The sequence below is a fragment of the Nicotiana tabacum genome, chromosome 3, assembly GCF_000715075.1.
Source record: "Nicotiana tabacum cultivar K326 chromosome 3, ASM71507v2, whole genome shotgun sequence".
In the NCBI taxonomy this organism is placed as follows: Eukaryota; Viridiplantae; Streptophyta; class Magnoliopsida; order Solanales; family Solanaceae; genus Nicotiana; species Nicotiana tabacum.
The window spans coordinates 155,788,475-155,803,275 of NC_134082.1; the positions used below are offsets into that span (position 1 = coordinate 155,788,475).

The 14,801-nt window shown below is 36.8% G+C and overlaps 1 protein-coding gene across 1 annotated transcript; it reads left to right on the plus strand.

The window, feature by feature from the left end:
- The first annotated feature begins 7,120 nt into the window (after positions 1-7,120).
- LOC107759915 (uncharacterized) lies at positions 7,121-7,462 on the plus strand. Its single transcript, XM_016577919.1, has one exon. It carries the CDS (start codon positions 7,121-7,123, stop codon positions 7,460-7,462), a length of 342 nt encoding a protein of 113 aa, XP_016433405.1.
- Positions 7,463-14,801: the final 7,339 nt, after the last annotated feature.

Consider the following 14,801-nt stretch of genomic DNA (forward strand, 5'->3'; position numbering starts at 1 on the left):
TTGGTTGAATTTTCCACTTTTATACTTCAATAACAGTCACACCACTCTATAAGAGCATCCCTATATAACAACACTTCACTATAAAAGCCAAGCTTTTTCGAAACCAATTTTCATATTATGTTATAATATATATTCTCTATAACAGCACTTCGTTGTAACATCCAAAAATATTCGAAACAAATAACGTTGTTACTAAGAGGTTTGACTATATACTATTATTTTTGTATTATTCTCGATTTTTTACATCTATTATCACTCTCGTGTCAAGTGGTGGCAAGGAGAGTGGTTTCAGCTCCTTGTTGTTACGTGAGAACAAATAAAAAGTGAAAATTGTTATAAATATATTATATTATGGATGTTCATTTAATACTTCGTTGTAAATAAGCTTCCTGAAGAAGCTTATCCATATGGGAATTCACCGTAAATATGTTTATCTATTTAGTACTCTATTGGAAATAAGCTTCCTGAAGAAGCTTATCACTTCGGTACCCGGTTATAGATAAACATTACCCCCGATAGAAGATTATTCATACCGGGTACAATGAACTTATCCTTTCAGTACTCCGTTATGGATAATCATTACCCCTAGTAGAAGATTATCTATATTGGGTACAATGAGCTTATCCATTTAGTACTCCGTTATGGATAAACATTGCTCTCAGTAGAAGATTATCCATATCTGGTATAGTAGCATCTTACACAGCAGCTTGCAGTAGCATCTTACACAGCAGCTTGCAGTAGCAACTTACACAACAACTACCTTTCTTATATAAATAGAAGAGATTTCAGTTCATTATGTACATCAGTTTGAAATCAAATAATATATCAGTTTCTCTCTATACTTGTCTTTACCTTACAGTCTTTATTTCATAACACGTTATTAGTACGAGACTCTGTCATCTCGAGCAAATACTTTGAAAGTATTAGAGGTACGAACTTTCTTTTCCTAAATAATGTCAAATCTTTCTAAACTTGAATTTGTAGCCCTGGATATATCGGGCAAAAGCTACATATCTTGGGTGCTTGATGCTGAAATTCATCTTGATGCGATGGGTCTAGCAGACACCTTCAAAGACAAAAATCAGGCATCAAACCAAGACTGTGCCAAAGCAATGATATTCCTACGTCATCACCTTGATAAAGGCCTGAAAATGGAATATCTTACTGTTAAAGATCCAGTCATACTGTGGAATAATTTAAGGATAGATATGACCACCTTAAGATGATCGTTCTTCCACATGCACGATATGATTGGACTCATCTAAGGCTACAAGATTTTAAATCTATCAGTGAGTATAATTCTACTATGTTCAGAATTATTTCCCAATTAAAATTATGTGTTGATAATATTATTGATCATGATATGTTGGAGAAAACGTTCGCTACTTTTCATGCCTCGAATATGCTCTTGCAACAGCTATATCGAGAGATGGGATTTAAAAAGTATTCTGAATTTATCTCACATCTTCTTGTAGTCAAGCAACATAATGGGTTATTAATGAAAAACCATGAAAGCCGACCTACTGGTTCTTGTCCATTCCCTGAAGTGAATGAGACGAACTTCCACCAAGTTAAACGTGGAAGAATTCGTGGCCCCAGTCGTGGTCATGACCATGGTCGGGGAAGAAACTCTAATCATGGTAATAATAATGCACCAAAGAACTCTCCTCACCACCAGCAGTGGAAAAGGAAGGAACAAAAGCATGAAGCGTTGCAAGCACCAAATGCAGAAAATGCATGCTATAAATGTGGAGAAAAAGGGCACTGGTCACGTACCTGTCGTACGCCAAAGCACCTGGTTGAGCTTTATCAAGCCTCCCTGAAGAAGACAGAGGAAAATGCTGAAGCAAATTTTATTTCTGAAGATAATTTAGACTTCATGCATTTGGATGTAACTGATTACTTTGCACTTCCAGAAGGAGAAATAAGTCATGTAATTGGTAGTGAATCTGTAGAAATGTAAATATTTTAATTTTTGTTGTTTGTAATAGATAGTATGGTTATGTAATTGTTGTACATAAATAAAAGTTATGCTTTGATAATGATGTTTACTATAATATATTTTATTTATGTCATTTTGAAGAATATGGATAATCCTCAAATTATGTTTGGATCAAAGACAAATCATGAAGATATTTGTGTTATTGATAGTGGAACAACTCATGCCATATTCAAGGATCAGAAATACTTTTCTTATTTGCATAAGGAAAAATTCAAATACTCTTATGCTTTGTCATGGCCGTTTGGTCCATCCTGGATCAATAATGATGAGACGAATTACTGAAAATTTGAGTGGGCATCCATTAAAGAACCTGAAGATTCTTATAAATGACGAATTTTCTTGTGATGCTTCTTATCAAGGCAAAATGATCACTAGACCATCACCAATGAAGGTTGGCATTGAATCCCCTGCCTTTTTAGAGCGTATACATGGGGATATATGTAGACTTATTCACCCACCAAGTGGGTTGTTTAGATATTTTATGGTCCTAATAGATGCATCTTCAAGATGGTCTTATGTGTGTCTACTATCATCTCGCAACCTAGTATTTGCAAAGCTATTAGCCCAAATAATTCGATTAAGGGCACAATTCCCACATTATCCTATGAAGGCTATTCGCCTTGATAATGTTGGAGAATTCTCATCTCAAGCTTTTGATAATTATTGTCTATCAGTTGGGATAAAAGTTGAACATCCTGTAGCTTATGTTCATACTCAAAATGTTCTTGCAGAGTCATTTATTAAACGCCTGTAATTGATAGCAAGACCACTTCTTATGGAAACAACATTGCCCACTACTGTTTGGGGCCATACTATCTTGCATGCAGCATCACTTATCCATCTCAGACCGACACATTATAATAAATATTCTCCGCCGTAAATAATTTTTGGTCATGAACCAAATATTGCTCATCTATGAATTTTCGGATGTGTTGTATATGTGCCAGTAGCACCACCACAGCGCAGTAAAACGGGACCACAAAGAAGGATATGAATATATGTTGGGTTTGAATCACCCTCTATTATTCGCTATCTTGAACCATCGACAAGAGATTTATTTACTGCTCGATTTGCAGATTGTCGGTTTGATGAAACAAATTTTCCACAATTAGGGGGAGAGAGAAAGGAAATCAAAAGAGAAATTGTGTGAAAAGTTTCATCATTATCTCACTTTGATCCTCGTACCCCTATATGTAATCAGGAGGTCCAGAAGATCATCCATTTACAGAATATAACAAATCAAATACCAGATGCATTTACTGATTTGAAAAGGATAACTAAGTCACATATCCCAACAGAGAATGTGCCTATCCGAATTGATGTCCCAGTAGGACCTTTTACTAGCATGAGAGCTAGTGAACCTAAAGCACTCCGGAAGCGTGGTAGGCATTTGGGTTCTAAGGATCGAAATCCTCGAAAAAGAAAATCGACAAATGATCAAAATGCTACTATGAAGAGATCTCCTAAGGAGACCCAAGATCTAACTAGTTCTGAGATTTCTGAAGAAATCAATGAACCTGAAGCTCATGTGAGTGAAGAACTTTTAATAAGTTCGACCGATGATGGGATTAATTTAAATCGATCTGAAATAGTGGTGGATAATATTTTTGCATATAATGTTGCACTTAATATTATGCAAGATAGTGAGGATCTTGAACCTCGATCTATCGAAAAATGTCGACAAAGATCTGATTGGCCAAAATGGCAAAAGGCAATTCAATCGGAATTAAAGTCACTTGCTAAAAGAGAGGTCTTTGGACTAGTAGTCCAAACACCTGCTGGTATAAAATCAGTTGGTCATAAATGGGTTTTTGTGCGAAAAAGAAATGATAAAAATGAAGTTAAAAGATACAAAGCTCGCCTTGTCGCACAAGGATTCTCACAACGACCTGGAGTCGATTTTGATGAAACATATTCACCTGTTATGGATGCCATAACATTTCGATATCTCATCAGTTTAGCACTGCATGAAAAGCTTGAAATACATCTAATGGATGTAGTTACAACTTATCTATATGGTTCACTTGATAATGAAATTTATATGAAAATCCCTGAAGGATTTAAAATGCCTGAAGCAAAATCTCAGGAAATGTATTCAATCAGATTACAAAGATCTTTGTACGGTTTAAAGCAATCTGGGTGCATGTGGTATAATCGCCTTAGTGAATATTTGCTGAAAGAAGGTTACATAAATGATGTTATTTGTCCATGTATTTTTATAAAGAAAATGACATAAGAGTTTGTTATACTTGTTGTTTATGTTGATGACATAAATCTGGTTGGAACTTCAGAAGAGCTCCAAAAGGCAATTGAATATCTTAAGAAAGAATTTGAGATGAAAGATCTTGGAAAGACAAAACTTTGTCTTGGTCTGCAAATTGAACATTTAGCAAACGAGATCTTTATCCATCAATCTATCTATATAGAAAGGGTCTTAAAACGCTTTTACATGGACAAAGCGCACCCATTGAGTACACCAATGGTTATTCGATCACTTGAAGTGAATAAGGATTTGTTTCGACCTCCAGAAGAGGACGAGGAACTCCTTGGTCCCGAAGTACCCTATCTCAATGCAATTGGTGCACTAATGTATCTTCCTAATGCTATAAGGCCTGACATAGCATTTTCTGTTAATTTACTAGCAAGATATAGTTCTTCTCCTATACGGAGACATTGGAACGGGATTAAGCATATATTGCAATATTTAAAGGGAACTCTTGATATGGGTTTGTTTTATGCTAACAAAGATATTGCAGATCTTGTTGGCTATGCAGATGTAGGTTATTTATCTGATCCCCATAAAGCTCAATCTCAAGCCAGGTACGTATTTACATATAGAGGTACTGTCATATCATGGCGCTCCACAAAACAATCTATTACTTCTTCAAATCATGCCGAGATAATAGCTATTCATGAAGCAAGTAGGGAATGCGTATGGTTGAGATCAATAATTCATTTTATTCGAGAAAAATGTGGTTTGGAATGTGAGAAAAACCCCACAATTTTATACGAAGACAATGCTGCATGCATAGCCCAATTGAAGGGAGGATTTATAAAAAGAGATAGAACGAAGCACATTTCACCAAAATTATTCTACACACACGATCTTCAGAAAAGTGGTGACATTGATGTGTAACAAATCCGTTCAAGTGATAATCCAGCAGATTTATTCACTAAATCCTTGCCAACTTCAACTTTTGAGAAGATGGTATACAAGATTGGAATGCGGAGACTCAAATATTTAAAACAAGGTTTTCATCAGGGGGAGTAAAATACGCGATGCACTCTTTTTTTTCCTTACTAAGGTTTTTTCCCATGAGGTTTTCTTTATAAGATTTTTAATGAGGCACATAGCAATGTGTATTACTAAATATGTGTACTCTTTTTCCTTCACTAGAATTTTTTCCCACGTGATTTTTTCCAGTAAGATTTTAGTGAGGCACATTATCTTTTAATGAACATCCAAGGGAGAGTGTTATAAATATATTATATTATGGATGTTCATTTAATACTCCATTGTAAATAAGCTTCCTGAAGAAGCTTATCCATATGGGAATCCACCGTAAATATATTTACCTATTTAGTACCCTATTGGAAATACGTTTCCTGAAGAAGCTTATCACTTCGATACCCGGTTATGGCTAAACATTACCCCCGATAGAAGATTATCCATACCGGGTACAATGAGCTTATCCTTTCAGTACTCTATTATAGATAATCATTACCCCTAGTAGAAGATTATCCATACTGGGTACAATGAGCTTATCCATTCAGTACTCCGTTATGGATAAACGTTGCTTTCAGTAGAAGATTATCCATATCTGGTATAGTAGCAGCTTACACAACAACTTGTAGTAGCAGCTTGCAGTAGCAGCTTACACAACAGCTTCCTTTCTTCTATAAATAGAAGAGATTTCAGTTCATTATGTACATCAGTTTGAATTCGAATAATATATCGGTTTCTCTCTATACTTGTCTTTACTTTACAGTCTTTATTTCATAACAAAAATAAGCTTACACGTAACTTTTTGTTCCAACAACTAAGGTCCCGTTTGGCCATAATTATTTTTTTACTTTTTTCGAAATCAATGTTTGACAATAAAATTTTTTAATTTCACTTGAAGTTGAATTACAGAATTTTTCGAGAATTGAAAAACTCCAAAAAACTATTTTCCAAAATTTTCACTCCAACTCACTCACAAAAATTCAAAAACAGCTCCAAATTGTATTCATGTCCCAACACAACTTTAATTTTCACTTGATATTTTTCACTTTTTCTAAAATTTCACAATTCTTATGTCCAAACACCCACTAATTGTAACATGATGTAAAAGTATTAGACATTTGCACTAAGGTGCCTTATAAGTTGTACTATTATTTTAACTTAACCCAGGTTGTTAGATTTGTAGTTGACCATAGTTAGGAAGTTAGTTATGTTACTGTATATAACCGACTTTTTCATCTCTATATTGAATAGAGTTCCTTTTCAATACAAAATGAAAGTGAGCCGAGCTCTCAATTCTCTCTCTCTCTCTCTCTATGCTTTGTGATTATAGTTGTTTTCTTTTTCTCATCAACTTAACATGGTATCAGAGCAGTAATTGAAAGGATCTAGGGATTTCGCTTCTGATAGTTGGTAAGGAAATCGAGAGATTCTTCTTCGAAGATCACATAATTTCTTCGTCAAATTGAAAACCTAATTTGGAGAGATGGTGAATTCTAACGCCGGAACTTCAATTTCAAGCACGATCGATCACAATTATCCACTTTACCTTCAGCCATCAGATTCGCCAGGTGTAATTCAAACTGGAATTATCCTTATAGGTAGGAAAATTATAGTGTTTGGAGCAGAGCAATGAAATTAGCCCTATAGTGTAAGAACAAATTAGATTTTATAGATGGCTTAGTTCGGAGGGCAGATGTGGATAAAGGACTTGAAAAACAGTGGGATCACTGTAATGCATTGGTCAAATCGTGGATTATGATTAACCTGAGCAAGGATTTGCTTAGTGGAGTACTGTTCCACACTTATGCACATGCTGTGTGGGATGATTTGAAATAGAGTTGATAAGGTGAATTTGTCTAGGGTTTATCATCTCCATAAGGAAATTGCAAACAATGACACACGTTGTTTCCTCTGTTTCGATCTACTATTCGAAAATGAAAGACTTATGGGATGAGGTCGACTATATTATGACTATACCTTCTTATTGTGATAAATCGAAGGATTTTGTAACTCATTTAAGGAGACAAAGACGGTTTCAGTTCCTCATGGGCTTGAACGATGGATACTGTCAGTCTCGAAGACAAATTCTCATGATATCACCTATACCCTCTGTCAAACAAGCTTATGCACTAGTTGTGCAAGGTGAAAGTCAAAAACTAGTTGCAGGTGGAGCTTACAATCCAAATGATCATATGGAGCCAACTGCTCTTTTCACTGGAAGGAATGGATTGTAGAAGCAGAGAAAGCCACCTATGTATTGTGAGTTTTGCAACATGAAAGGACATACGAAGGATAACTGTTTCAAGCTAATGCAATGTGAGTTCTATCATATGAAGGGGCACCTCAAAGAGAACTGCTACAAGATCATATGATATTTTAAGGGGAAAAAAAAGCTAATGCAGTAGGAGGAAACTGGAGAAGTGGTGAAATCACCATACCTCAGCACACTGAAAACAGACCATAGGCACAATCGCCAAACTTTACACATGAGCGGTATCAACAAATCCAAAATATGCTGAGCAAATCTCCAATGACTGAACATAGTGCAAATATGGCAAGTATGGTTCCTTCAATCAATGAGTCTGACTTAAAATGGATAGTGGATACATGGACAACAAATCACATGATTAGTGATAAAAATGCTTTATGTGATGGCTCGATGGTAGGAATTTCTGGAAATCTGCAACTTCCAAATGGAGAGGTTGCAGCCATAACTCAAATAGGTAATTATCATTTAACTAGAGGTGATCTACTTGAGAATGTGTTGTGTGTGCCAGCATTTAAGTTTAACCTCTTGTCTGTTTCAAAGTTGACAAAGAGCTTGAACTGTTATGCTACTTTTATTCCTAATTTCTTCATATTTCAAGATCTCTTCACTAGGAAGGTGAATGAGATTGGTAGGGCAAAAGAATGCTTGTATGTTCTAAATTTTCGGAGGAAAGGAAGTATACCAGTTGGTAAGAGGTCTATGGCCGTGACAAAGACAGTAGATGCAGATACCTGGCATAAAATGATGGGACATGTTCCTATTCTGTATTGGGGAAGATTACTGAGTTTAGGAATAAAGCTAGCTCCAGCATTAATCATTATGATGTATGTCCAATAGCTAGGCAAACTAGAATGCCATTTCCTACTAGTGATAATAAATCTGTTGAAACTTTCAACTTGTTATATATGGATGTTTGGGGTCCTTATAAAGTGCCTACATACAATGAGAATGAGGTATTTCCTTACTGTGATTGATGATTTTTCTAGATGGACATGGATGTTCTTGATGCATTTAAAATCTGATGTAGTTACTATACTTAAAAATTTCCTTAGTTTAGTTCACACACAGGTTGGAAAATAGGTTAAAACTTTCAGGTCGGATAATGGAACTGAATTCTTTAACCAAAACTGCACAGAGTTATTCAAACAACATGGAATAATTCACCAAAGTTCATGTCCACATACACCCCAACAAAATGGGGTAGTGGAGAGGAGACATAGGCACATCCTTGAAACTGCTCGAGCACTTAGATTTCAAGGTCATCTACCAATTAGATTCTGGGGAGATTGTATTGAGACTGCAATTTACATCATCAATCGAGTGTCATCTTCATTACTTGGAAATAAGATGCCATATGTCCAGTTAGTAGGGAGTCCGTTACAGGTTATGTGATCAAATATGGAGACTCCCTTATTTCATGAAAATCCAAGAAGCAACCTACTGTGTCTCGCAGCTCTGCTGAGGCAAAGTACAAAAGTTTGGCCTCCACTGTTGCTGAGATTGTGTGGCTTGCTGGCCTGTCCAAAGAACTCAATGCCCCACTCTCCTTGCCAGTACCTTTGTACTGTGATAGTAAATAAGTCATACAAATTGCTGTTAACCCTATTTTTCATGAACGTACCAAACACATCGACATCGATTGCCACTTCATTCTTAAGAAGATTTTTCAAGGTCTCGTGAAAACTGTCTACTTAGCTTCTTCTGAGCAGCATGCTGATCTTCTAAACAAAGGTCTTAGCAGACTTCAACATCACTATTTGGTGTCCAAGCTAGGGATGAAAAACATATTCATTTCTCCTAGCTTCGGGGAGGGGTGTCACACCTCCTTTTTCACCCGTGCCCACAAAGGGGCGTAAAAGGGAGTTTTTTCAATTAAAGGACAATAAAAACGGGATTTATTATTTAATTCAGAGTCGCCACTTGAGAGATTTATGGTGTCCCAAGTCACCGGTTGAATCCCGAATCGAGAAAAAGATTGACTCTGTATTACAGTCCGCGAACCAAAAATCCGAGTAAGGAATTTTGTTAACCCGGGAGAAGGTGTTAGGCATTCCCGAGTTCCGTGGTTCTAGCACGGTCGCTCAACTGTCATATTCGGCTTATTTATCAGGTTTTAATACATGTTGAACCTATGTGCAAATTTTAACTGTTTACCACTTTTATTACTATTATTTTTAACGAGAATTGCAACGTCGTGAAAATACACCTCGAACCACGTCTCATCAATGCACCCGTGGTTATTGACACATTTCAACTCTGTTGAGATTTAGATTTGGGTTACATAAATGTGCACCCGAGTTTAAGAAAGTAATTTATTAAAGGCGCGCCTAAGCGACTAGCGTATCATTATTTTGGGTAGGGCCGTGAAATTTTGCTAAACGGCCCATCCGGAAGTCTAAGTAATTTTACCAACACGTATAGAGAGCCCCACAGCTTGTGTATTTTTTGTTTGTCGAGGCTCGTCTCATTAATATTTTTTTTTTAAAAAAGAATTTGCAACGTCGTGGAAATGCATCTCGAACCACGTCACAATCAATGTACTCGTGATTAGCGACACAATTCGACTTCGTGGAGATTTGGATTTGGGTCACATAAATGCGCACCCGAGTTTAAGAGAGTAAATTATTTAAAGCGCGTCGGAAGTGACTTGCGCGTTATTATCTTTTGGGGAAGGTCGTGAAATTCGCTAAACGGCCCGTCCCTAAATCTAAGTATTTTAAAACAAATATTTATTAAGGGCCCCGCAATTTTGTATTTTTTATTCGGCGAGGCTCATCTCATTTTTATTCAAGGATATCCTAAAGCGACTATGATTTTCTATTTATTTGTCTCTAAGAATAAAGAAAAATCCTAATCAATTGGCATTAAAAGTTTGGGTTTCAAGTTCAATTCCGGGTCCAAACAAAAGGAAACCCCTTCTAGTTTGAACCCGCTACCTAACTTAAGATCCGCCGCCTGCCGTTGTAAATATTAACAAACCAGCTACCATTTCGATCCAGTTCAACTTTAACTTTATTATATGAATTGGACTATTGGAATTAACTATGTGGAATACAAAGCCATTTTTGAGCTCTTTTTACGATTTGTTGAAAAATGCATCAATGCTTAAAAATTGACATCAAGCTAACATTAATCACTAACATTTGAGAACTAACATTAGTTACCAACATTATTTACATTGCTATTTAAAATGATGTTATTTACTCAAGTGAACTCGCAATTTCAGAATTAGACCTATTAAACCAACATGCTGATTTCCATAAACTATTTGAACCGGTTTTGTGACATAAACTATTTGAAACTATTTCGCGACCACTGAAAAAAAGAATTAAATACAGTATATTTCATAACTAGTAATCACAAACTAAGATTAAGTACAATTGATATTCCATGTTTGTAGAAATAGATTCAATCAGTCCAGCTTATGCATTCCAAAGTCATTCCAATACATACTATGAAATATTAAGTGAACTACTGCTTATACATCAAATTAAACACAAAGAAACAAGGGAAATTCAGAAATCTATTCCAACAACTCTTTACTTCCTTTCCATTAAATTTGAGAGCTTTAGAACGTGTACCTGGATAATGGAAATACAAGAAGATGAAGGAGCAGTCAGCAACAGTAATAACACAGCAACGTAGTGACAGAACAACCCAGTGACAGATTAAAAAGGAAGGAACCAGCAGAGTTCCAGCAACACCCAATGAAAACAGTAGCCAATAACCAATAGCAAACTCAGGAAGAACCAATTGAAACCCCAGAAATACCAAACAACAACACCAATGAAACAGCGACAGTACTAGTTTTGATATTCAGCGGTCAAAGAAAAGACTCACTTTTCAGTTTCTTAGCTCTCCAAAGACTGAACCTTTTAGGATTAAAAACCAGCCTGTTTTTTACTCTCAAATTACTGAACTTTTAAATGTTAAAAATCCAGCCTAAACTCTCTGGAAAAAAAAACTGAAAGAGAACTCATTTTTTCCTTCCAAAAAAACCAACCCCTTTTCTGTTTTGAATGACCCTATTTATAACCCAAAAACAGGCCTCTTATCTCTGCCTTGAAAAACCATCAGATTCTAACCCCCCATCCCCCTTTGAATCCCATCACCTCATGTCTTCTTGTTTAAAGTTATTTTTTGTTTTTCACACTTGCATGCCTTGTTCCCTATTTAATTGTTCAAACAAGTATGGACAACATATTTTAATCAATCCCTTTTAAGCTTTTCATACCATTATGCTTTGTTCCCCACACTTGCATGCCTTGTTCCCCACTAGCAAATGTCTTGTTCCCCACTAGCAAATGTCTTGTCCCTCACTATGTATTAAACAATGCCTTATTTTAATATTATTAGTGCTTAGTGGACAGAGCACTCAAATTAATCATTTTTAAAACTTTAAATCCCAAAATACCCCTGAAACTATTGAAATTACCATTCTACCCCATCAGCTATATCCAATCCTCCTAATCAATTAACCAAACTATAGCAGCTATAACCAATCTTAATTGAGAAATCCTAACAATTGACTAATTAAACACATGAAACTAACTCCCAATCAACAACATTAGGACAATTCAACAAGGCCAGATTCATATCATAACAAACTTAATAGAACAAACAAGTATATCCAAATCATTAAACACAATCATCAATTGAACTCAAAACAGTAGGAAAGTCGTCAAAACGCATACACATATAATTTCAACGAATATGCAGTAGGATACTTCATGCGAAAACTTTATCAAAATGAACCCACATTAAAACGAAACCACAAATAGATCCGTGAATAACATAGATTCGAGGTAAGAGATATGACCTTTACTACTGCACTTTCTTGCTCCGTTACGCACAGTGAAAACGAAACTCCAAAGAAAAAGCAAAAATCCATGAACGAGCTATGGCTGATCTTTATGCTAATGATCCGACGTCGAACAATGCTGAACTTCCGATGAAACACAGCTTCGTTCACAACACTATTTCGACTCTTGACTAACAAACACGGACTCGGACGGAACCTCGACGCACTACCTCGACGTACAACTGAGCACGACCTCGGATGGCTGGTCTCGTTTTGGACTAGATGGTGGTTATGGAGAAGGTGAGTCGATGGGCTGGGGGTTGTTTGGACGAAGCTGGTCGTTCGTCTGCTGGACGTGGTTGTGGTGGACGTGAGGCGGGCTGTTTCAGGTGGTCGACTAGTGACGACGTTGGGTCTGATGGAATTGGACGTTGATGGAGAAGGATGGAGCTCGCGACTGGCGGACTGGCTGGAGCTCGCGACTGGAGGGTCGCGGTGGACGTAAGGCGGGCTGTCGACGAGTTGATGGAGTCGCCGGTGGTCGTTGGTTCGAAGAAGAAGAAGGAAGGCAGCCATGGAGGTCGTTTGGAGCTGGAGGGGTTGTTTGGAACTGATGAAGAGAAGAGGGCATCCATGGGGGTCGAGGGAGAAGATGAAGCGAAGAGGGGCGGGTAGTTTAGGGTTTTTTGTTAAGGAAATGAAAAATGGAAAAAAGGGGGGTCGTTTGGGCTATGGGGCAGACCGGGTCGGGGATGGGGTATGGTCTAGGTATTTGGGCTGTCTTGGACGGGTTTCAATTTCAAGGGGAAGAAGATTGTTTGGGATGATGGACTTTAAATTGATTTGGCCCAAATATGACTTAACACTCTTTTATTTTGCTTTTCTTTTCTGAAACTAATAAAACTAAAAATTCTAAAAATCATAAATTAACTTATAGGACTAGATTAATTTATAAAAGTACTAATTAACTTTTAATAACAATTAACACACACGATTAAATAAAATCACACAACTTGGACATTAAATTCTAAAAACGCAAAATACATTATTTTTTGTGATTTTTTTATTTTTGTAAAACAAACTTAATTACTCCTAATTGTAGAATTAAATCCTAAATGCAAATGTGACATATTTTTGTATTTTCTTATTAATATAAAAAATAAACATGCACAGACAAAATAATTACGAAAAATTTCACCCAAAATGACATTTGTTTTATTTTTCGATTTCTTTTGGAGCAGTTTTCGTGAAGCAAAAATTACATGCTCACAGTTGCCCCTCTTTGTCCGAAAACACAAAGAGTTTTCGTGCAAAGATAAAGTGAGCGGATACGAGCGATTTTTGCCCGTGGGACTACTCCGTTTAAAGCATTTTTTGAAAGACTTAACCGAACCTTTGCTTCGAAGGTTTCCTACATATCCCTGGCTAAAAGGGAATCAGGTTAATGTAGTTCGGGAAGTTTTGGTAGCTGGGACTACCATGGGACTGCATTTTTGCTGTTACTGCTGTTGCATGCTGTTGCTACTACTTTTCGATCTCCTTATTACACCGTGCCAACAGAAAACAAGAAGCTAGACTTAAACTAGGAATTACAAAATCTTATCTATCTCCGACTTGTTCTTGTAGTCTTCTTTCTGACTTCTGCGATGGGATTCATGCTGGGGGTATTTTGTTGTAACCCTCCGCATTACTGACCTCTGATTTGATCTTGAAATGTATTCCTCTGTTCTGCAGGCGGTCTCCTGACTTTAACAACTTAAAAAGTAACGCCTCCGTTCTATGGGTGGGCTCCTGAATGCAACAACTTTAAATTTTAACAATCTCCATTCTACAGGCGGACTCCTGACTTCATCAACTTAAAATTTAACAACCTCCATTCTACAGGCGGGCTCCTGACTTCTTCGACTTAAAATTATAACAACTTCCGTTCTACAGGCGGGCTCCTGACCTCAATCTTGAAATTTATTCCTCTGTTCTACAAGCAGGCTCCTGACTCCAACTTGACTTTAAAAAAGATAATACGGCCTCCATTCTCCAGGCGGGTTCCTGACTTCTTCGACTTAAAATTATAACAACCTCTGTTCTACAGGCGGGCTCCTGGCCTCAATCTTGAAATTTATTCCTCTGTTCTACAGGCGGGCTCCTGACTCCAACTTGACTTTAAAAAAGATAATACGGCCTCCATTCTCCAGGCGGGTTCCTGACTTCAATTATGACTTAAAAAATATAACACCTCCATTCTCTAGGCGGGCTCCTCACTTCAACAATGACTTAAAAATATAACACCTCCATTCTCCAAGCGGGCTCCTGACTTCAATTATGACTTAAAAAATATAACACCTCCATTCTCCAGGCGGGTTCCTGACTTCAATTATGACTTAAAAAATATAACACCTCCATTCTCCAGGCGGGCTCCTGACTTCAACAATGACTTAAAAATATAACACCTCCATTCTCCAGGCGGGCTCCTGACTTTAATTATGACTTAAAAAATATAACACCT